General features: G+C 38.5%; 2 protein-coding genes across 3 annotated transcripts; one reads left to right on the top strand and one right to left on the bottom strand.

Annotated features, from left to right (window-relative positions):
• The first annotated feature begins 990 nt into the window (after nt 1–990).
• Nucleotides 991–9,170, top strand: lxn (latexin). 2 transcript variants are annotated; one of them, XM_084717767.1, is made up of 7 exons: nt 991–1,634; nt 5,638–5,814; nt 5,902–5,964; nt 7,132–7,306; nt 7,560–7,696; nt 7,960–8,022; nt 8,810–9,170. In XM_084717767.1, the coding sequence occupies exons 1-7, from the start codon at nt 1,482–1,484 to the stop codon at nt 8,924–8,926; spliced, it is 885 nt and encodes a 294-aa protein (XP_084573893.1). In that variant the 5' UTR covers nt 991–1,481; the 3' UTR covers nt 8,927–9,170. The 2 variants fall into 2 exon arrangements, with proteins under 2 accessions (XP_084573893.1, XP_084573892.1); XM_084717766.1 differs by having other exon boundaries at nt 1,005–1,634; nt 5,635–5,814.
• gfm1 (G elongation factor, mitochondrial 1) lies at nt 1,758–20,271 on the bottom strand. The gene is made up of 19 exons (XM_084717768.1): nt 20,114–20,271; nt 18,504–18,704; nt 18,201–18,353; nt 17,962–18,094; nt 14,613–14,817; nt 14,255–14,371; nt 13,822–13,972; nt 11,991–12,145; nt 11,792–11,876; nt 11,553–11,690; nt 11,150–11,251; nt 10,958–11,014; nt 10,719–10,856; nt 9,224–9,306; nt 3,929–4,091; nt 3,662–3,806; nt 3,409–3,569; nt 3,242–3,295; nt 1,758–2,218 (listed from the first exon to the last, which is right to left on the bottom strand). Exons 2-19 carry the CDS (start codon nt 18,576–18,578, stop codon nt 2,087–2,089), a joined length of 2,247 nt encoding a protein of 748 aa, XP_084573894.1. The 5' UTR covers nt 18,579–18,704; nt 20,114–20,271; the 3' UTR covers nt 1,758–2,086.
• Nucleotides 20,272–21,245: the final 974 nt, after the last annotated feature.

The raw sequence follows: 21,245 nt of genomic DNA, 5'->3' as shown, positions 1-21,245 counted from the left end.
AAATGGGAAGGACAAAAACCGAACACTGCTCAGTATAGTGTAGTTCATTATGAGCTAATTTATGACAGAGCTGTTGTATTAGATTACATTACATTGCTCAGGTGTACCTAATAAAAGCGGCCACACAATGTAAATCCATCATGTATTATAGACATGTTTTAGGCCCACATGCTAATGACATGCTAATAAGCAAGATTATTCAGACTCCCTTAAAAATTGAACAATTTTGAGAGTTGTGAAACAACTTAAATTTTGTGAAACAGCTACAGCATGCTCTTAATCATTTATGTCTTCTTGTAAATTCAACATTAAATGTAAAACAAAGTTGGTTCTTCCCATGTAAAGAACATTGTGTCAGTTTGTGTTGGCATTGTTGCACTGGTGGATACTCCATGTCTCAAGTGCGGGGACCTGCCAACATTTAGCAGCTGTTTCAACACAGGTTTCAACTGATTTCACTTTCATTTTGCAGTAGATTTAAAAAAGAATGTCAGATTTTACAAGTATTGTAAACAGTAATAAATATAGGCTACTTCTTTGTCGCCCATGAAAAAAGTCCCCAGACTTACTGAGAGCTGAGTGAGGAGAAAACTTTATAAACACTGTGAAATGCTGTCCACAACTAATTCTTAATTACATTATTTGAGCCTTTTTGTAAATTCTGCAAATTTATGCATTAAGTTATTTCTTTGTGTAAAATATGTTCTGCCCATCCGATCCATACTACTACTGAATACTATTACTAATCTGAATATTCCACTTCTGATTCACCTCCTTTACCAAACCAAATGTATCATGCACAAATCTGATTCAAGCTTTTCAGGAACCAAACATGAACACCCTTACTGAGATACAAAAGACAAAACAAACCCCTTCAGCTTGTCATTATCACAATCATCGTACAAAGTGGATACTGAGAAACTGATAGTGTTTCCTGTGAGAATATTCTGACTGTGATGAGCCTACTTTTCTAGCTGCCCTCCTGATGTTGCATATCGCTTTCTAATCTTAAACTGTGTAGATTTTGGATTTTAACTACACCAGAATTCCAGGACACAGTTACTTTGCTCCTGCTATCCTGCACTGGCTCTAGCAGGCGAGGCTGCGACCCATCAAGCTCACATATTAACCGCAGCTGCTTGATGAGCAGCAGCGGCTCTAATGGGATAACTGTTCCTAAACTAATTATCTCCTCTTGTGAGGGTGCTGAAACATTCAGGGGCTGACAGCTTAAGTGAGTTTGCATGAGAGCGTACGAAGAGCAGAACCAGATAAAGTGGAGCAGTTTGTTTAGTTAAGAGGACAGAAAATAAACAGGAAGACAGCAGGATCTGGACAGTCTCTTCCCTTCCCTTCCCCTCCCTCCCTCTGTCCTCTGTTACACAACTTGACACTGACAGGAGGATCATTTCCCTGCTGCACTCTGCACAAACAGGAGGTTTTTCCTTTTCCCTGGCATCTGTGTTTTACTGCATACAATAATGAGTGTGAGGATCATTGTTGTTCTGGCTGTGTTAACTGGGGTTACTGGAAATCCTAATGTGACAACGAGACCTGAGGCTCACTCAGTGGACATGTCAGCTCATCCCAACAGTGTCCCAGAGACAGCGGAGGACACAGAGACCATGGGACAGGTGAGAAAGGAGCTAACGTAATGATATTATCTGGTTTTCTGTTGTTTTGTAGATATCTTGTTGAAGTATCTGCATCAAGAACTTGTTGAGACCTAAATGTTGTGCAAAGAAGAAGAACAACACTTTAAAAGACTGATATAGATCTTTGTTGCAATCTTTTGTACATCAAGACTGTTCTGTACATAGTACAAAAGCCATTATCAGCTCAAGACATAACACTGAGCTTTCTTTCCTCACCAACCATCATTTGGATGCAGAGCTGAGAGGTCAAGTGGTGTTAAAACCAAGGTAATAAATATGTTTCCTACAGGGGTCAAACATAAGCTTGAACTACAAAACAAAAGTAAAATGTCAAAGTTTTGTCTGGCGCCAGAAATTAAAGACCTATTAAGTCAAGATGAGGGACGGTGGTCACGTCAAAGTTCGTAATAGTGTACAGTTTGTGACACACTTCAGCTCTTCCACTTGTTCTTCTTTGCAGGCAGCTGTCCTGTAGCCTCTAAGTATTTGTGGATGAGTTCCTCTTGTGTGGCTGGCAGGCAGGGCTGGTATCTGCTGTACTCCATGGTGTACTCCCCTTTACCCTGAATACACAAAGATAGACGATGTTAGTTTGTGAAATTACAATTCTAATCAGTAAAGAATTTTAAGACTCCTTTTGTAATGATGACTTTTCCACTTTGACTTCAGTTTCCTCACGAAAAACGGCATCAACATGCTGATACTCTCATTAGTGTGTCCATGAGTCACAACTGTCAGCTCCCAGAAATAAGATTTCTGAGCAGCACAATATATCTCTCCTTATTTGTTCCAACTTTCACGTCTCATTCTACATCAAAGATGCTGCCCTTCCCTCTGATTGGTGGAGACAGCCTGAATGACTGAAGGCTGGAAAAACACCGCAACTTCCTGCATGCTTTTTGGGTAAACATAATTTCAAGGGGCAGTCAACTCCAAAATTAAAAAAGCATATTTTCCTTCTGAGCTGTAGTGGTAGTAGTATTTATCCGTCGGCACTGTTCTGGCATAAGTTGCAGAGTTTTGAAGATATCAGCTGTCTGCCTTCTCTCGCTCACAATGAGATTAGATGGCACCCGGCTTGTCGTGTTCAAAGCGCCATCAAAGTACATTTAAAAAACAGCTATGTCTCTTTCCAGAAATCATGACCCAATTACTCAAGATAACCATCAGACAGTGTTGTGAGCAGTTTCATTTAAGTTAAGCAATATGTTAATGATTCTGGCAGGCAGTCATTGAACTCCAGAGTGTGTATTTTCAGAGTAGGGCTTAGTTTTATATTGCCAAGTGTAAAAATACAAAGTTGCACTGGTCTTGGGCTCCTGTAGGTTCAGTGTCCCTGCAACCTAAAGGCAGCCCGCCTGACCTTGAGTCTTGGGAGTAGCGGATAGGCCTCAACCAATTTAATATACTATCTGTGGCTCCAACTCAATATTTTGACTGTATTTTGACTGTAGTACTCATTCTTGAATTCAACTTCAACCTTTTAAGAAGCTCTGATTCCTGTGCTCCCTCCTCACCTTTGCTCCTCTGAACTTGACTTGAACTACAACAGACTACAGATATGAAGTGTTTGAGACTAAACTCACTTCAGTGCAGGAGCGTAGTTCTGTGGCGTAGCCGAACATGTCGTTTAGTGGAATCTGTTGAGAGAAACAGGCTGAAATTAGTCAAATACAAACTGTGGTGAAAGGTGAGAGAACACTGAAAGTTAAGGGCGAGGCTGTGAGGGGAAAAATGCACAAGCTCGACTCACATCAGCGTACAGAGTGAAGTATCCTTCCGCTCCGTCCTGTCCTGTGAGGACACCGTGTCGACGGTTTACGCCAGCAAGCACAACTCCCTGAAACTCCTGAGGAGCTACGATTTCCACAGACATGATCGGCTCCAGGATGGTCGAGTTTGCCTTGTCCATCGCTGAGGAGAGCAGACAGACACCAGCATTAACAACAACTCACAAGACAACGAGGAAGGAAAGAAAACCAGGTCAGATCTAATGATGTCCTCACCTTGTTTTAGAGCGCCCTCTCCTGCTCGAATGAAGGAAATCTCGTTGGAGTCGACCATGTGATGAGCTCCATCTTCCAGGATGTATCTGACTCCTGAGATTTTGTGGCCGCTCAGGGGTCCCTTCTCACAGGCTTCTCTGTAGCCCTGCAGCATGATGGGAAGAAACAATGGGAGACAATTAAGAGCATGGCTTCAAAACAGTTCTATTAGTTCTGAGACATTTCACATTTATATAGTTGCAGTACATTAAAGTTAGAAAAGTAAACCTTCTCAATAGCTGGTACAAACTGCTTCGGGACATTTGTTCCAACAGTCTGGTCTTCAAACTCCAGTTTGGTGTAGTTCTCTGGATCAAGAGGCTCCAGGACTCCTACAACTTTACCGTACTGCCCAGAGCCACCTGTCTGCTTCTTATGAGTGAAGTCAAACCTGCAGGAAATATCAGACAAAATATTCACATTTTGAGCCATCTGTCAGGGGCTGCTCTGTTTAAGCATCTTTAAAGCAACTCGATGTAACCCTGTGGTACACATGATGTCATGACTAATTTTTAGTTCCCACCCAAACAAACATGACAGCACCAAAATCATGAGTTGGTACCAAAAATACACATCGCTTCAGAATGCAATTAAAGGTGGCATTATAACTGCAAACTAAAAAATTAAAGCATAAATTTCTCATCATAGGATCATATATACAGTATATAAAGTTTGGTGTGTTTTTTTTTTTAACTAAAAAAAAAATAGTTACTACTTTAGAAAAAAAAACTAACTGAACTAATATTACATACGTACAAAACTGCTTCAGTTAAATAAAAATATACAGGAAAAGTCTTTAAATTTAGTCTGCTAACTGAAACAAAACCGAAAAAACATTAACAAAAAAATAAAATCAGACACTAATAAAAAGTACAAAGCTATAATAACTGTGCATAACACTGACATGAAAAATTATGGACATGGAGTCTTTACAAATGTTTATTATTCCCAAACAAGTCAACTTTGCATTAAAAATGCCATAATGAACCAAATGAAGCTTAATGACAGTTGTCATAAATATTCATCACGACTCCTTCAAATTCATCAGAAGTATGATGTCAGTCTTATGAACATCCCTTCAAGTAAAGTGTTTCCAAATTAATTTGATTCAATCCTTAATTAATTTTGTCTTTAAGTATCTGCATTAGTGCACCATGATTAATGGCAAGTTTTAGTCATTTGGGGATTTTTCTGTCAAAGAGTGTCAATTGACTGACAAAAAGAAGTATCATGTTGTTCTTGAATAAAAAGTGACACGAGTAAGTTACAGACTGAGTGGGTTTTACACCTCTGTTTGTAAAGAGACTTCAGTTAATTAGTGATGGTCAGTAAGAGTGAAAATATTAGATCTCATCGATGTTGGCCTTTAAAACACCAAAATGCATAAAATCTCCGGTTAAATTTGACATTTCCTGTGTAATTTAATTGCATTAGGTTGAATGAATTTTTAAGGGTCTACCCTGTTTCCTGTTATGTGAAGCTGGTTCAGTAAGGAGGAGAGGAAACAACAGAAGGGAGTTCTGTCTCTTTAAAAAAAGTGGGCAGTCCTCAGAGCTCTGGTGTCAGAGGAAGTGGGAAGTAGTCTTTCAGTTTGCATGAGGAGCAGCTGAGACTGAACACCGGACAGATAAAAGTTTCCACCTGCCAAGTTAACAGGCAGGAAGTGGGAGCGTTCCAGGTACAGGCAAGATCAAACTTATTTCACTTTCTCTGTCACTTTGTTTTCCTTTCCACTTCCCTCACTGGATGTTCTCATTGTGATGCCTTCCTTATGTGGAGACAAACCAACACAAGACAAAAGCTCCACCCTGCTGACACCTGAGGGTCAAAGTCCTTCAGGGGGTTGAAGCCCATCCCTGTTCACAACTACAGCTTCTGCTCCTTCCTTCTCATTATTCCTTCTCTCATCGTCTGTACTTGCTCTGTAACAACAGCAGAACATATTAGAGGAAGAGGAGGAGGCTGAAGAGGATGTGATGGCGACTGGAGAGCTGAACCCCAACCACCATCCTGCACAGAGGGCCGCCAAAGTGGTCCAACACTACCTCAACACCCGTTACGGCTCTCCATACAGGCTGTTCGGACTGCAGACGGTCTACAGCGGGAACGCAGAGGTCTGTTAACTGTCAAGAGTTTAGTTTAAAGTGAAGGGATTACAAGCTCTGACTATTATTAACTGTGTTTTTTCATCCCTTTTTAAGGATGTGGCAGACTCTGGGAGAAAGTATCAGCTGGAGATCTCAGTGCAGGAGCTGATCAGCAATGTAAGATATGTTTTCTTTTTTTAAATCGCACTATGAGACACAGTCCCATCTATCTGTCAGTCTAGACCTGTTTTATTAATACGGAGTACATAGTTTAGCGTGCCCCAGATTTAATAATAATAATAAGAAGAAACTTTACTTTTATAGCACCTTTCATAAAGGGAGTATAACTCAGTGTTTTACAATAAAGTAAAGGGATAAGAGAATAGATAAAAACAGGCAAATACTGCGTGAGGTGCATAGGTGATTTTCTTAATTGTGTGCTAGTTTGTATTTTAAAAGATAGTAGTGGAGGATATAAGAGGTTGTGAAAGATTATAAAACAACAAAGAATCAGTAATGTAGGCCAGTCCCAATCGTAAAGATACTGGGAGTCAGTACGAGTTAGTTAAAACAGGGGTGATGTGCTCTTTTTTTTTTTTTTCTGGTTTGAGTTTAAAGCCTTGCAGCAGAGTTCTGAATTTAACGTTTTGTAATGGATTGGTTTGGCAGATTATGTAGTGGTTGGTTTAATTTGATTATTTTGGTTTTTACACAGACAGTGCACCTTAATCAAAAGAACAAAACAAGAAAATCAGTCATTTATCCCTGGCTAGATGTTAAAAAGAGTCTTTAAATTAGACAAAAAACTACATATTTTGTTCCTGAACTTGATCATTAAAAACCTTTGATCCACTCTGTACTGTAAGACTGACTTTAGTCCTCACTGGAGTTGGCCTGTAGCCTGTGTTTTTGCATCGTAACTTCTCAAATAGGAATAATCAGTGTTTAACTAGCTGCATTAATTGACATTTACGTTACTTTAAGCTTATAAAAAAGATATTTTAAGTTTTTGTTTAAAGTGTGTAGCTGATTAATCTCTGGCTTTAGAGTGAGCAGGTCGGACAAGATTTAACTTAGACCACACATAAAAGGAGGCAGTGTGGTGCAACTGTGACTCACCGGCTGCCACTGTAACGAATGGACTACGCCTCTGTCCTGCGTACTCCCTCCACAGCTTTCTTTTTCTGAAATTCTTCAGTATTAATTTATGACAGCGGTTTATTTATATGGCATATATCACAGATTTTTACAAAATGTAATAACTCTGTCTTCTTTAAATTTTTTTCTTATCTGCCTTTCCTCTATTTTCTTTTTTTTTAAATCCTCCGTTTTTGTCTTAAACAGACTACAGAGAACTGTTCTGCAGAGGTTTTGTTTCTGAGAGGAGAACCTCAGCGCTCAGCCCAGGTTCAGGCCTCATGTGAGGAGCTCCTCAAAAATGACACCAAAGCTCAGGAGGAGGCCTTTTACCAGCAGTACAAGAAGAACCAAAGCCTGCTGTCTGCACAATATCTACCTGGTATGTACGATAAAACGAACTGTACGAACTGTTGCTCTTTATCAACACAGACAGTAAGACGTTGCACAACAAGGGCAGTTTGAAATTGCAGCATTTTGGGATTTCAACACTGTTACTGTTTGTGGTTTTTGTGAGTGAACTCAGTGTTAACAAATGACAGTACGTTTACATGACAAGATATATGTGGTATAATCAAACGCCATGCAGACATAAACTTCCTTCTTAACACACTGGCTGATGTTCTGACCTACAGACAGCTACGGTCACATCGAGCCTGACATGAAGCCTCTGTGGCACCTCGGCACTGTGGCCTCCAGCTTCGTCATGCTGAACGAATCCACTGAAAACACTCTGTACAACATGGCTCAGGTGGCCAACGTCACACAGCTGGTAGGTTGTTTTATCTGTTGTTGAGGATGGTGGGTAATCCTCCAACTGAGAAGTAAAATTGTTAAGTAAATTGGATATTTTTTTCCTTTTTAAGGGCACAATCCATGGTCAATGTACAGCACATTTTACAAGGCATAAAAGGAAGATTAAACATTCTGTCACGAAGTGAAGTTTGCAGCAGAAAGGAATCTGCACACCATGCAGTGTCTAATATTTGCATTGGGATCAGTTTCTATCATTTGTTTTTCTTTTGTCTTCTGCAGCCAAATGAGAACGAGCAGCTGAAGTTTGACTATCACATACTGCTGCATGAGATGGTCTCCCAGGTAACCACAGACTATTATTTAATGGTTAATATGCCTGAAAATGAAAATATCATTCATCTTCACCATCACTCCTAAAAATATTTAAACATATTTATTGATCAATATATTTGTCTCAACACTTCTTGTTCAGACTAATTTATAACCAAACTAAACTTATTTAATCCTTTTTCAGTTATTTGAATCAGACATGAAAGCTAATTTGCACCATTTATGAGGCTGCAGACACTAATGTGCTACATTTCTTTTTAGCAACACACTGATTAATCAGGTTGATTATCTCACATTTCGAGATAATCAGCATTGGCCAGATGTCTGCACTCACAAGGCAGATAAACACAAAATGTCTGCAGACATATCTGCATATATCTGATACCAATTCTGACATACTGCAACACTATTTCATTAATTAATAAAAAAAAATATCTAAAAGCATGTTTCTTGCTAAAATAACCATGTATATGAAATTGTAATTGTGCATTAAATAATGGAATTATGCACAACTTTTCTTTGTGATATACATCAGCCATCAGTTGCATCACTCTCTTATTTCTGGCATTAGCAGTTGAACAACTCATATCAGCCAACCACAATTTTTTCTGATTAATAACTAAAATGATCGGAATAACCAGTTGATGAAGCAGCTAATAACTTCAGCATAGTGGCATCTTACAGTGAAGTGGTCTGGTACTAGTTAGTAGAGAAGAACATGATGAATGCGCACCATGTGAGGTGCAGTTTTACTACCTGATATGTGATGTTAATGTGACTATCTGTGTTATTTCTGCAGGAAATTATTCACTGGAAGCTGCTGTTCACATGGTCTCCTGCAGAGGGAGTCAAAGTGCTACAGATGGAACAGCTGCCGCACTGCCACGAGTGTGAAAAACCGCCAAACACAAACTAAACTGCTGACTTTCATCACACTGCCATCACAACCAAAACAACACCTTGCTGCTCACATCTTGTATTCAGCTATTGGAGCATAAATGTGTATATAATTGTGCTGCAAGTACAAAAGCCAAGATCTGCTGCTGATGCTCGCAGCTCAACATTTGAACCCATCATATATAATGATGATATCAGTACATCGTGTACATCGTAGCACTTTTGGCTGCTGTATTTTTTCCAAAATAAACAGTTTATGTAGACTGTTATCTCCGTTTGTGTGTCTGTGTGCGCGTGTGAGGAGATCAGCACTTACGATACAGGACTGGTGATCGTCTCTCTGAAAGCCACTTTGGGTTTTCCCATCACACAGGGACAGCTGTATTCCCTCTCCATCCTCTGCAATAACAAACAGGTCAGATGTGAGATTTTAAGGTAAAACGCCTTAAAATATGAGGAAAAATCTTATTTTATGCAGAGAATTTACATACTAAAATACATATTTAAAGGGCAACTTTCATATTTTTCAACCTGAACCCTACTTTCCCGTGTTTTTGTGTCAAATGACCACCAGGGACAGCCATTTTTGAAATTGGTCCAGTATTGAAGGAGAGCACTGCAGCCACAAAAGTGATGTATTGTAAGGCCTCTGTCTTTGTCAAAGTATGTCCACTAAAAGTGCTTGTTTTTGCCACTGACAGCATTAAAGAAAACATGTATATTGATGAGTATTGTTGTTAGAGACAGCTGCTATATCGCTCTGTTCAAAGCAACCAGTCTCTCTCTCTCTCTCTCTCTCTCTCTCTCTCTCTCTCTCTCTCTCTGCAGAGGTTCTTTCTATAACATTATCAGACACTTTTGCTGGCGGCAACAGGGACCAGGTTGACAAATACCCAAGTTATCCTTTAATGTGCCATGCAGTTTGAAGTTTCGAGATCTTATCTTGGTGTCACTTCAGAAACACCTCTCAGTGGCATCTGGTTAACGGCGTCTTTCTTACTTGTCAAGTTACAATCATTAACACAATCTTTTTTTGTTCTTCATAAAGACAGACAGTGACGACAAAGGATGTGTAAATAAAAACTCATACTGATTTAAGACTCTGGCTGGCTTGCAACAACAATAACATTTAGATTTTTAACCTTATTAAATCAATTTAAATTAAACCGGTTTAACTTTATGTTGCACCAAACTTTGAAATTAGTTTAAAATTAAGATTAAATTTAAGCCTCTTTTATTTATTTATTTAATTCTCTTCAGGCCCCAAAACTTTAAAATCTAGATGAAACTGTGATCCAGTATTAACTTTAGACTTGAGAAGGTTTAACTTAAAATAGCTAGCAATCAATATAAAGTTTTTATTTTGACTTTTAGCTAAATGCTAACTAGAAAACAATGTAAAATGTTTAAAAAATACAGAGCAGCTAAAAGTTATCCATTTTCTCTCCTCCCCCTACTTATACTTACTAGAGCCCAACAGCGCTCTAATTTATTTTTTCTTTATTTTAATTTGGGTAAGCAAACATCTCCATATTGATTAAACTCTGTTTTGGTTTGGTCTGCAAAATTTTACACTGGTTTTACTCATTTAAAACTAGTTTTGCCAAACTTTAATAAGAACGAATCACAGATTAAAATAATCTCTGAGTCTAAAGATTGTTGGCACTTACCACAGACCAAATAGCACTGAGCATCAGAGAGAGTTACATCTCACAGCTCAAAATCTTCACAAATCAATACTAACTAGATATAAAGGACCATCAGCACGAGACATCTTGTAACGCACATGCAGAACATCCTTGACTGGGTACCTGGGAGTAGATTTCAAGATGCAGCTCGCCCATTCCTGAGATGATGGTTTCTTTGCTCTCTGTGTCAAAATGCACTCTAAACGTTGGGTCTTCCCTGCTGAATCGGTTGATGCCTTTGGAGAATTTATCCAGGTCATTCTGCTCAGAGGAAAGATAATAAAGGATGTTAAGAGATGCAGTTTAGACTCTAGACTTTGATTTTTGGGGTTAAAATTGGGTAAATGAAAACATTATTTTACCTTGTTTACTGGCTTCATTGCCATGGAAATGACAGGCTCTGGGACATGAATAGACTCCTGTGGGACAAATTGATGACAAAATTCTCCTTATGTCTTGGGAGTAAAGAAGGAAAAGAATAATAATTCTCAAAAACATCTTAAAATGAGCAGGTTTTTTGCTCTTTCACAGGTGAAAACATTTTGGTTCCTCACCATGGACAGGTTAGCGCTGGTCCTGGAGGTAAAAGTGTCTCCACTAGCACAGTCAATCCCAAACAGAGCACAAATATCTCCTGCATAGACCTCATCCACATCCTGACACAGCATACACAGAAAGGAAACAAAGGATAAAACAGGGTAAACTGTGAATTTTTCAGGTTGAATTGATCCAGATGTCTAATAAAACATTGTCATGTGTTGTTTTGATGCTAGAAAGATGGAAACATGTTCCTCTGGTGTCACAGGGGATGTGGTTGTTATCTTTACACTTGACTGGTGCCAAAAGAGGAACCTAACCACTCTGACCAGTCATGTTGCTCTGATGTTTAAACTGCAAACCACAGATGGAAAACTGTGACCTTTGACAGCCTGCTGACGTACGCCGACTCGCTATTACCTCCATCTGATCAGCGTGGAGACGCACGAGCCTCTGAACTCGGACTTTCTTGCTGGTGCGTGTGTTGTAGATGTATTCCCCCTTCTTCAGACAGCCTTGGTACACGCGCACGTATGTCAGCTGGCCAAATCTCCCAGCCTGTTGATGATTACAAAAAACAGGAAATAAGAAAGCACGACAGAATAAGACCTTCCTGTTAAGACAAACTGCAGATACAAAGATAAAGAAGATTATCTTACCTCCAGTTTGAAGGCCAGACCAACAAAGGGGTGTGTCGAGTCTCTGGAAGGGTCCATTTGAATCTTTGATGGTTCACTGACGTCTCTAACACAGTGACAAACCCACTGACATTAGTGCATAAAAGAATAAATGAAAAATTGAATCTACTGTCACTATTTGAGGAGAGTTTGCAAATGAACTACCCCAGTCTGCACTCACTCGTCATTGAGGATAGCGTAGTTTTTGACTTCAGTTGGGTTCGGCAGGTAGTCTAGGACAGCATCCAGCAGAGGCTGGACGCCCTTGTTCTTCAGTGCTGTGCCCACCAACACCGGAGTGAAGACACGCTGCACTGTGGTCCTGCGGATGGCAGCCTGGAAGAGAGTGAAGTCACAAGAACAACATGATTTTTACTCTTCACACAAACAGGGTTCATGTCCCAGTTTAGACTGGAGTGTTAGGAATACTGAATGGTTTTCAAAATCTTGTTTGTTGACTTTAAATGAATAGATGCTCATGTTTTTGAAGTCAAAATTAGATCTCAAAGATGCCTTATTTTTATTAGCCATGCTAGTGATGTGGCTCTGGCAAGGCTAGAGTCCAAGTCCACCACTTTGGTCCAGCCACAGGCCAGCTATTGGATGGACTGACATTAAATTTGGCACATATATTCATGGTGGCCAGAGCACAAATCATACTAGGTGATCATCTGACTTTTTCTCTACTGCAGGGCCTCTCAAATGGCAGCCCTCAGAAACATTTTGTGCAGCCCCCCCGGAAACATGGCACAAAATGCATGCATGATATTTTAATCCTTCCATTTCAATGAACAACATTTAATACATGACTCTGATACATCTTCAGACTAACAAGTGTTGGAACAAGCACAGAAGATTACAGGTTTCATGACAACTAGTGTCACCTCATGAGTGTAGCAGAAATTACGTTCTGTCAGTGCTACTGCTGTTAGCTTAAAAGTACAGTTCACTCTAAAATCAAATGTAGTTTTTTTTTTATCCTGACCTGTAGTGCAATTTATCCATCTAGACTTTTTTGGTGTGAGCTGCAGGGTTTTGGAGATATCAACCAGAGAGATCTTCTCTCCTATATACTGTGACTGAATGGCACTCAGTTTGTGGTGCTCAAAGCACCAAAAAAATACATGTAAAAAAGTCAAAACAAAACATGACCTGGTTACTCAAGATAATCCACAGATCCTACAAGTAGTTCCTACACGGAACTGCTCACAGCAAGGTCTGTGGATTATCTTGAGGCTGTTTTGAATTTTTCACATGCACTTCTTTGGTGCTTCGAGCACTCAAGCTGAGTGCAATTTAGTCCTGGTATACTGGAGAGAACACTGACATGGCTGATATCACCAAAATGCTGCAACTCACACCAAAAAAGGTCATGATTTTTGGAAAGAAATGCAGGTTTCACCCCATACTGAAATTAAATTTTATTGACATTATGAAAAATTTAGTCTATTTCTTAGATTGTGAACAGCTTTGAAATTACATAAAAACAAACTAGCAATAGAAAAGCTGCTCAGAATCACCCTCTTCTCCTCTAACCCTGTTGGTTTTGACCATTTAAATATCGTGTGGGCGTTTTTACAGTCTGATGGCTGCACAAGAGAACAGCAGCAATGGTTATGTGTCAAGGTGGTGCTGAAATCTTATAGTTTTACATATCATGTTATTTGTTTGGCAAGTGTTGAGGGCTAACTGGGGACAAATTGTTGATGGAAAATATGACTTGGCCTGAAAAAAAAAAAAGAGATTTTTTTTCTTTAATCTATAATATGTGTTCCACAACCGATGTTCAAAATAAACCAGCGTAGGCTTCAAGACTGAAACCTGTGTTTGATCAGATAAAGCTGCTGGCATGGCTGTAGAACCTTTTTACATAATGAGAATTTATCATGAAAGCTATTTTTAAATGAATAATGAATCAACTCTAAGTCATAGTTTTCGACAGAAAGAGAGGCGCTTCCCCTGTTCTACATTTTGGAGATTTCACACACACCCTCTGTTTAAAAGATACAAACCTTCAGGTCGTCATTGGTGGGAATCTTTTCCTCTAAGAACATCTCGCCCAAGATTTCATCAACGTTAGCCACACACTCCACCAGCTCCTGCCGCCGGTCTTCTGCCTCAGCACGAAAATCTGCTGGGATCTCATCATAGCGGATAGTTTGACTGCAGGGAGGAAAAACTGAATCAGCTTTGTATCGTTGAGGAAGTTCATAAGTTGTGAAACAGTGAGAGAAATCAACTTCACAGATAAATATCTGAATGACTTTTGTCACTGATAATCACAGGTCTTTTAATTCTACTGTAGCCAAGCTGTCTTCAAAAGCATTTATGATAAAAAAAAACTAACTATTCTTGCTGCTAAAGAATCAGCCAAATAAACATGAAGTCTTTAAAACTTATTAGGGATCTCTTCTTGGTCAAGCTACCACATGAGGAATCCCTCACCCAAACGGTCCTTCAAAGTACATGCTCCTCTCCTCTACAAGGTCGATAATACCGCGCATGTTCCCCTCCAGGCCGATGGGGATGTTCACAAACGCTGCATTGTGGTTCAGTTTGGTTCTGAAGAAGACAAAGAGAAAGTAATGTAAACACAAACACAGGAAGGAAAACAACAGCTGATTATAAAATTGTTTGTGGAATGATGATTTAATGTCAAGAGTATGAACTATACTTTCTTAAAAAAAAATTATTTCATCAACAAGCTCCAATGGTCACACACAAAATAATGCTACTTTATCTACTACTGAGGTATCAGGTGAATCTTTGTGTAACTGCTGTGCACAGTGTGAGTGTACTGCACCTCATTTGCTGCAGGGCTCGGCTGGGGTTGGCACCCATGCGGTCCAGCTTGTTGATGAAGGTGAGGAAGGGGACATTGTAGCGTTTCATCTGCCGGTTCACTGTCATGGTCTGACACTGGACTCCTCCCACAGCACACAGAACCAGCACGGCTCCGTCCAGCACGCGCAATGCTCGCTCCACTTCAATGGTGAAGTCCACGTGACCTGGAGAAACAACAGGGATAGTGACACATTTAAACAAAAAACATAGTATAAAGATGAAAAACCGATACTTTTCACATGTGAGGTTTAGTCCCGGTGGCTAAAATCTTATGCTCTTCTACCTTCCATAGCATTCAAAACTATTTTTGTGAAGCACAGTTTCTGCCTTTAATAAAGACTAGAGAGTTGTGAGCTATGGAGGAAAGAGATGAGGTCAAACAGGGGAGGATTCAGTGGTCAGCACCCACCAGGATTGCCTGCATTTTGGAGCATTTTTTGAGTCAGTGATGACATTTTTACCAGAGCAATCTGTGCATTTAACTGCAGTTGCATATTCATTACAATGTCTAAATGTTGACAGTATTCCTGTGTAACCTGGGCAACTTTAGGTCCACTGACATTGAATGGACAGTCAGTGAAAATCTGCCTTTAATTTGTTTTTAACTATATTTTGTAGCTTGTTATCTCAGGTCAGTTTATATAGAGAGCGGGTCTACACCATTGTCTTTCTAATATTATTTACAAAGACCCCAACAGCAGTGGTGGATAAAGTACTCAACCCCAGTACTTGAGTCAAAGTATAGATACTCCTGGTCAAATATTACTCAACTACAAGTGAAAGTTGCTCAGTCAAAATTTTACTTGAGTTAAAGTACTAGAGTACTTGCTTTTAAAAATACTTAAGTATTCAAAAGTACATGTTTTTAAAAATACTTAAGTATTCAAAAGTACAAATTACAAAGTACATTTTCTAATATCAATACATGCTGTATTGTTTTCATGATGCATTTACAGAAGCTTGTAACTCTCTGAAACCATCTAATGATGCACTGATGCTTGTAGAACCACTCTGCTACACAAAGCCTATAGAAACACCTATAAAAACTTCAGCATAGAAATACAATCAAAACCAAAAAGGACAGTTATTGTCATTTTCTGATGTAACTGTATTAAAATCACATCATAAAATTAGATTGAAGATAACTGTAAGAAGTTCTCCAAGTCTGTCAAATAACTGAGATTTCTTTCTGTCTTCAGAGGCAGTATATATATACATGAATTATGTGGTATTTTTCACCGATAAAAACAAAATTGAAAATATTGAAAAATTACATCAGTCCCATTTGAAAGGAGCTACTGTGATTGGTTTTCTTTTGTGAGGAACACAGCATGTGACCAATTGCATTTTAAAAAAGAAAAAAACACCAACAGCTGACTTCAAAGATGTGCTTAGTCAAAAAGTAACAACAACCTTCCTAGAAATGTAGTACAATATTTGTCTTTGAAATGTAGTGGAGTGAAAGTCAGAAGTTTCCAGAAAAACAAATACTCAAGTAAAGTACAGATACTCAAAAAATGTACTTAAGTACAGTACTCAAGTAAATGTACTTCACTACTGTCCACCACTGCCCAACAGTTCCCACAAAGAGCAAGAACTAAGGCGACAGTGGCAAGGAAAAACTTCCTTTCAACAGGCAGAAACCTCAAGTAGAACAAGACTCAATGGTAGCTGATCATGGAATCTGAGCTCTGTTTTTTTAAAGTCATAAAGTACACATCTAGTGATGTTAAAAAGTTATTTTTACTGATAATTTAAATGAATGTATTTTTGTTCTTCCTCAATTAAAAAAAGTTTACTAAGCTAAGCACTTAGCCTATAACTTGTATACACTTAGACAGTGTAATTATTCTACACTACAACTGCAGATGTCCTAAACAAATAACTACAAGTCAGTCTGTTGACGACTACTACACAATAAAGCTACGAAAATGTTACTTTTCTTTCTTGCAACAAATTCTAACATGAAATCTTACATTATGTTGTTTCTGTGTCAAAGTCACCAGTGTCTTCTTGTTTGAAACTGTGCACTACTGAAGCACAATATCACATGAGATGGTAGAGGCCTTAAAGGGGCATTCCACTGAGTTTACACAAGAGTTTCATAGTCTGAGAAATTAATCCTAATGGACCTTTCTTACTAGGCATGTAGGGTCTATCAAGGTGCTTCATGGGAAATGTACAATCCAACACTTTTGAAGCTTGACCTACAATAAAGACTAAAATTTAGCACATCTCAATGCATGCTTCTCCAATTCTGAACATTTTTAAACTATCCTTCACACTCACCCAAACTTTATTGAAGTGCAGGGTTAGGCAGTAGCAGATAATAGATTACAGATTCCAAAAAATAAATAACTATAATAAGTCAAAAATATTTGTAATTATATTATAGTTTCACTGTCAAAGATTACTTGATAACATTCTAATTGAATCTTTAAAACATGGCACTTTTAAATTATGAAAGTTATTTTTCAAGATAAGCAAAGCTTATTTAACTCTTGCTCCACATTGTGAGGGATCTGTTGGTAGATCAGTGTGTCGAGTTAAGACAGAAGGCTCAAGCAGCAGCAGCCCCTCCAAACTATCCTTCCATTCCAGCAACATCGCCATCACTTTGACTTCAAACATGTGCAATGCAAAAATGTCCAGAAGGGCTGGCGGTAAAAAAAAAAAAGTCATATTGCGATTATTTTGACTGAAATTGCCATTCCAATGTGATTATTGGGAATGATCATTGTTGCATTACAATTTCAATTGTTACCATAAAAACCCATCACAACCATGATGATTTGATATTTGCTGGGGTCTTTATCAAACAAACATGTTTTATTTCATCTGAAGAACAAAATGTGTAGCCCAGAGCCCTGCAGCACTACAGTACTTTGTTATAATGCTCTTTTCTCACATATTTATCCTTTTTCAAAAACTTGCTATTTGGTTCTGTGTTTTGGATACTGCACTTGGTCATATTGTGATTTCGAAAATTCTGGTATTAATTGTTCAGCCCTGATGTCCAGCAATTTTTGCAAGCCAGAAAATAAAGTTACGTCACCCAAGAATAGATTACATTTTTTGTAACCCAAAGGAATATTATACTGATTAAAAATTGCTACGTAATTTATGTTCAGTAACCAACTACATTTCAAAAGAATCTGACCCATCCCTGTTGAAATGCAATACTATGCCTATGTACTGCAGGTATTGCATTATTATCCATTTGTGCACCTACACAAATCGCAACGAAAAGGGTCAACATGCACAATTTTGTATTCAAAGGACCTCAGATTGAGTACAACGTTTAGTACCTGGTGTGTCAATGATGTTGATGTTGTGATTCTTCCACATGGTGTATGTAGCAGCTGATTGGATGGTGATGCCCCTCTGTCTCTCCAGCTCCATAGAGTCCATAGTGGCACCAACACCGTCCTTCCCCTTCACCTGCGCCCCACACAGAAGGAAAACAGCTCATGGATGCTGCTGGACACCGACACCTCTCAAAGCTCTTGACAGTAGATTAGCACAAAAACAAAGCCCCGGTTCTCACCTCATGGATCTCTGCTATCCTGCCGGTGTAGTAGAGGACACGCTCGGTCAGGGTCGTCTTCCCCGAGTCGATGTGAGCTGAGATCCCGATGTTTCGGATCCTCTCGTTGGGAAGGACACCGGAGGAACATGTCCGACAGCTGTTGATGAGCACCTGCGGAGATCAAACAGAGGAAGATCGATATTCAGACCTTTCTGTCTGTTTACCGATTGTGAAATGCAGAGAACTGATGGCAGAGCAGCTTGGCTCAGGTTTGAAGCCAGCTCGGTAGAACTGCAGACCCCTCAGGTTACCTAACCTTACCTTTTTAAGAGTGACGCTTCCCGGTGCCAAAACATGCGTTTTAGCCAAACACAGACCAGCTTTTAATACTCTCATTTTGACGACGGCTCGGTCGGGCACAGGGCGGTCGTATTCCTCCTTTAACACAACCCCCGACTCTTGATAACCCGGTGAATGTCACGCCGGAGCCCTGATGGTGGTTGTGAAACAGTACTTCCGTATCTACGGAAACAAGGATGTGCCAAAATTACCAGTGTTTGCGCTCACTAAAATAAGCGATGCCATTACCAAAAGAAAAAGTGAAAAAAAAGAGAAAAAGGTTTGTAAGTGACATCTGTGTGTATTTGTTTAGTCTGAAGATGACAGTCAAAGTTAAAATTACAGAGAAAAGGCGAATGGATAAAAATGCACATGATGCATTCAAGTGCTGTCAGAAAACCTCTAAAAGTTCAAATGCATTTTGTAAACGAACCAATACGGAGCCCTAGTATTCACTATCAAAAAATAAATGAATAAATAAAAATAACATAATATTTAGCTGTTGTATTTCATTATAGCATCCTTCATAGTGTCACCTGTTTCATTCCATTATTTATTTTATTATATCACCTTTCAGAGGGCCACTTTTAATCTAATAATTTCACTTCGCTTTAATAGTGTCACTTTTACTGGCCTCTGCTCAGCCGACTTGCCTAATAGCTGGGGTGTTGGTGACGACAATATAAGTAATAAAAAGGACATAACAAATGACATCGTGGATATGGACATTATGAAATAAAAATGTGGAAGCACACTTTTGAAAGAGGGCATTTTGAGATAAAAAAAAAAATAAATAACAAAGAAAAACACTGCTATCATGAAAATTTCATAACAATGACTTTGGCTTTTAAATTTTACTAAATTATTCCAGAAATGATTGCTTAATTTGTGATCTATTATAAATAATAAATAAAAAAAGCAAGTAATATATAATATATTAAATAAAAAATCGAATAAATAATGAAATTAAGAGTGTTTATTTATTTACTTATTGAACTTTTTGGGGCTCCATATAGGCTCCCTGAAATGACCTGATTAAAACATTTTTGTTGCAATGCAATTTTATCATTTCCAACATTTTCTTCTTCAAAAGTGCAACAGGAACAATTAGTTTGATGTAATTTAATTTAAGCAGACTTAACAGCAATTTATTTATTAAAATATATATATAAACCGTTGTTCATTCAACATGTCCTCAATAAGGTTATGAATTTACACTTTTGAAAGGAGGCCAAGTCTGAGCGATTGTGGGTCGAAATTTCGGGGAGCATTTGAAGGCAGCACTATTAAATCGACTCTCATGTCGCGTGCTGTCAGTTAGCTAGTTGACTATATAAAACTAAAGATTTAATTTTGGAATTAACATTTCATTCACTAACGGGCACTTTTTAAAACTCTGTATTCAAGGATGGACACGCTTTTTAGCGTCACTCCTTTAAGCTGGCCGTAGCTAGTTTGAGTCAGTTTAAAAGCTAACGCTAGCTAACTGTTAGCTGTGTCACTTAAAAGTATCAAGAGGCTGCAGTTAAATCGACCTGCCCCTGTTTTGACAAGCGTTTCCTCTTTCATTTGAACCACATGCTTGTGCTAACCTCCACACAGCAGCAAACAGATAAGCCGCAGGCACATCCCCTTCTTCTTCTTCTTCTTCTTCTTCTTCTTCTTTTTCTTCACACCCTGTTGTAAAACCTTAAACCTCCACTTCACTGCCAGCCTTTAACAGCTGCTTTACACACACGGCAGAGGAGGAACTCAGGAACTGTCCGGTGAGTTCTGGATCATATATCTTTATGACGTCTGATATGATTTTAGTTACAAATCCGCAGACGCAAGATAGCATTTTATTTGTGTTTTTAATCAGAGTAATACAGAAAACTTTCTTGACCTTTTCTTTTACCGGTTTAAAGTCAACTGTGTATTGTTTTGTGTCTCTGTGTTGCCTCCAAGGATTTAAATGTCACTAATTCAACATTGAAGAAAAAGGTTTCTGGCTGAAATTCATCATCCAACATTTTGAAAAGAGCTAATTGTGTCCTCAAACATGTTAAGTGTTATTTAGTATTATGCTGTGGCCACATAGTATATCCTGGTGATTACACATATAAATGCTAAATTAATTAGGACTGCTACTAATGACGGTTTCATGATTAATCTGCTGATTAGTTTCACGGTTAATCAAGTGATTTAGTCTATAATATAAAAAAATAATAATAAAAAATCTATCAACAGTCTAAACCCCAAAGCCTCTCCATTTACTATCTTAAAAGATAACAAAAAGAAAGTTGTTACATTTAAGAAGCAGAAACCAGCAAATGTTTAACATTTTGTATTGAAAAATTACTCAAATTAATAAGCAATTATCAAATTAGATGGTGGCTAATTTGCTTTAATTGACTAATCGTTGCAGCTCTAGTAGTCAAATAGTTTGTTCTCATGATTATATAGATGTCAGATGAATTGATGATATACATAACAGATGACTGTCATTTTTCATGGATACTTTTTTCTGTTTTATATGTTTGCCAGTGAATGACCATCCTCCCATAAAGTGTGTCACTGATTAACTGTGTGCTTGTGTTCACACACTTGTGTATAAAAGAAATCTTTTAAGCCTTGCACAAGACTCTCAGTCATTTAACCCAGTGTGAGTCATCACGATTATTTATGATTTTGATTACACAAGAATGTACTTGAATGTGAAGTGTGTGTGTGTCTGTGTGTGTT

Source organism: Lutjanus erythropterus, chromosome 4, assembly GCF_056507025.1.
Source record: "Lutjanus erythropterus isolate fLutEry1 chromosome 4, fLutEry1.hap2, whole genome shotgun sequence".
Taxonomy (NCBI): domain Eukaryota; kingdom Metazoa; phylum Chordata; class Actinopteri; order Lutjaniformes; family Lutjanidae; genus Lutjanus; species Lutjanus erythropterus.
The sequence above is the reverse complement of the archived record's forward strand: the minus strand, read 5'-3'. Positions and strand labels throughout refer to the sequence as shown.

Bases quoted from the DNA above. Each gene is read 5' to 3' on its own strand.
- gfm1 (XM_084717768.1), bottom strand. From the start codon at position 18,578: ATGAGAGTATTAAAAGCTGGTCTGTGTTTGGCTAAAACGCATGTTTTG. The intron at 9,307-10,718 runs GTACCCAGTCAA...TTGTTATTGCAG, and splicing joins ATCTTGAAATCTACTCCCAG to AGGATGGAGAGGGAATACAG. The intron at 3,296-3,408 runs GTGAGTCGAGCT...TTCTCTCAACAG, and splicing joins ACTTCACTCTGTACGCTGAT to ATTCCACTAAACGACATGTT.
- lxn (XM_084717766.1), top strand. From the start codon at position 1,482: ATGAGTGTGAGGATCATTGTTGTTCTGGCTGTGTTAACTGGGGTTACT. The intron at 7,697-7,959 runs GTAGGTTGTTTT...TGTCTTCTGCAG, and splicing joins TGGCCAACGTCACACAGCTG to CCAAATGAGAACGAGCAGCT. The intron at 8,023-8,809 runs GTAACCACAGAC...TTATTTCTGCAG, and splicing joins TGCATGAGATGGTCTCCCAG to GAAATTATTCACTGGAAGCT.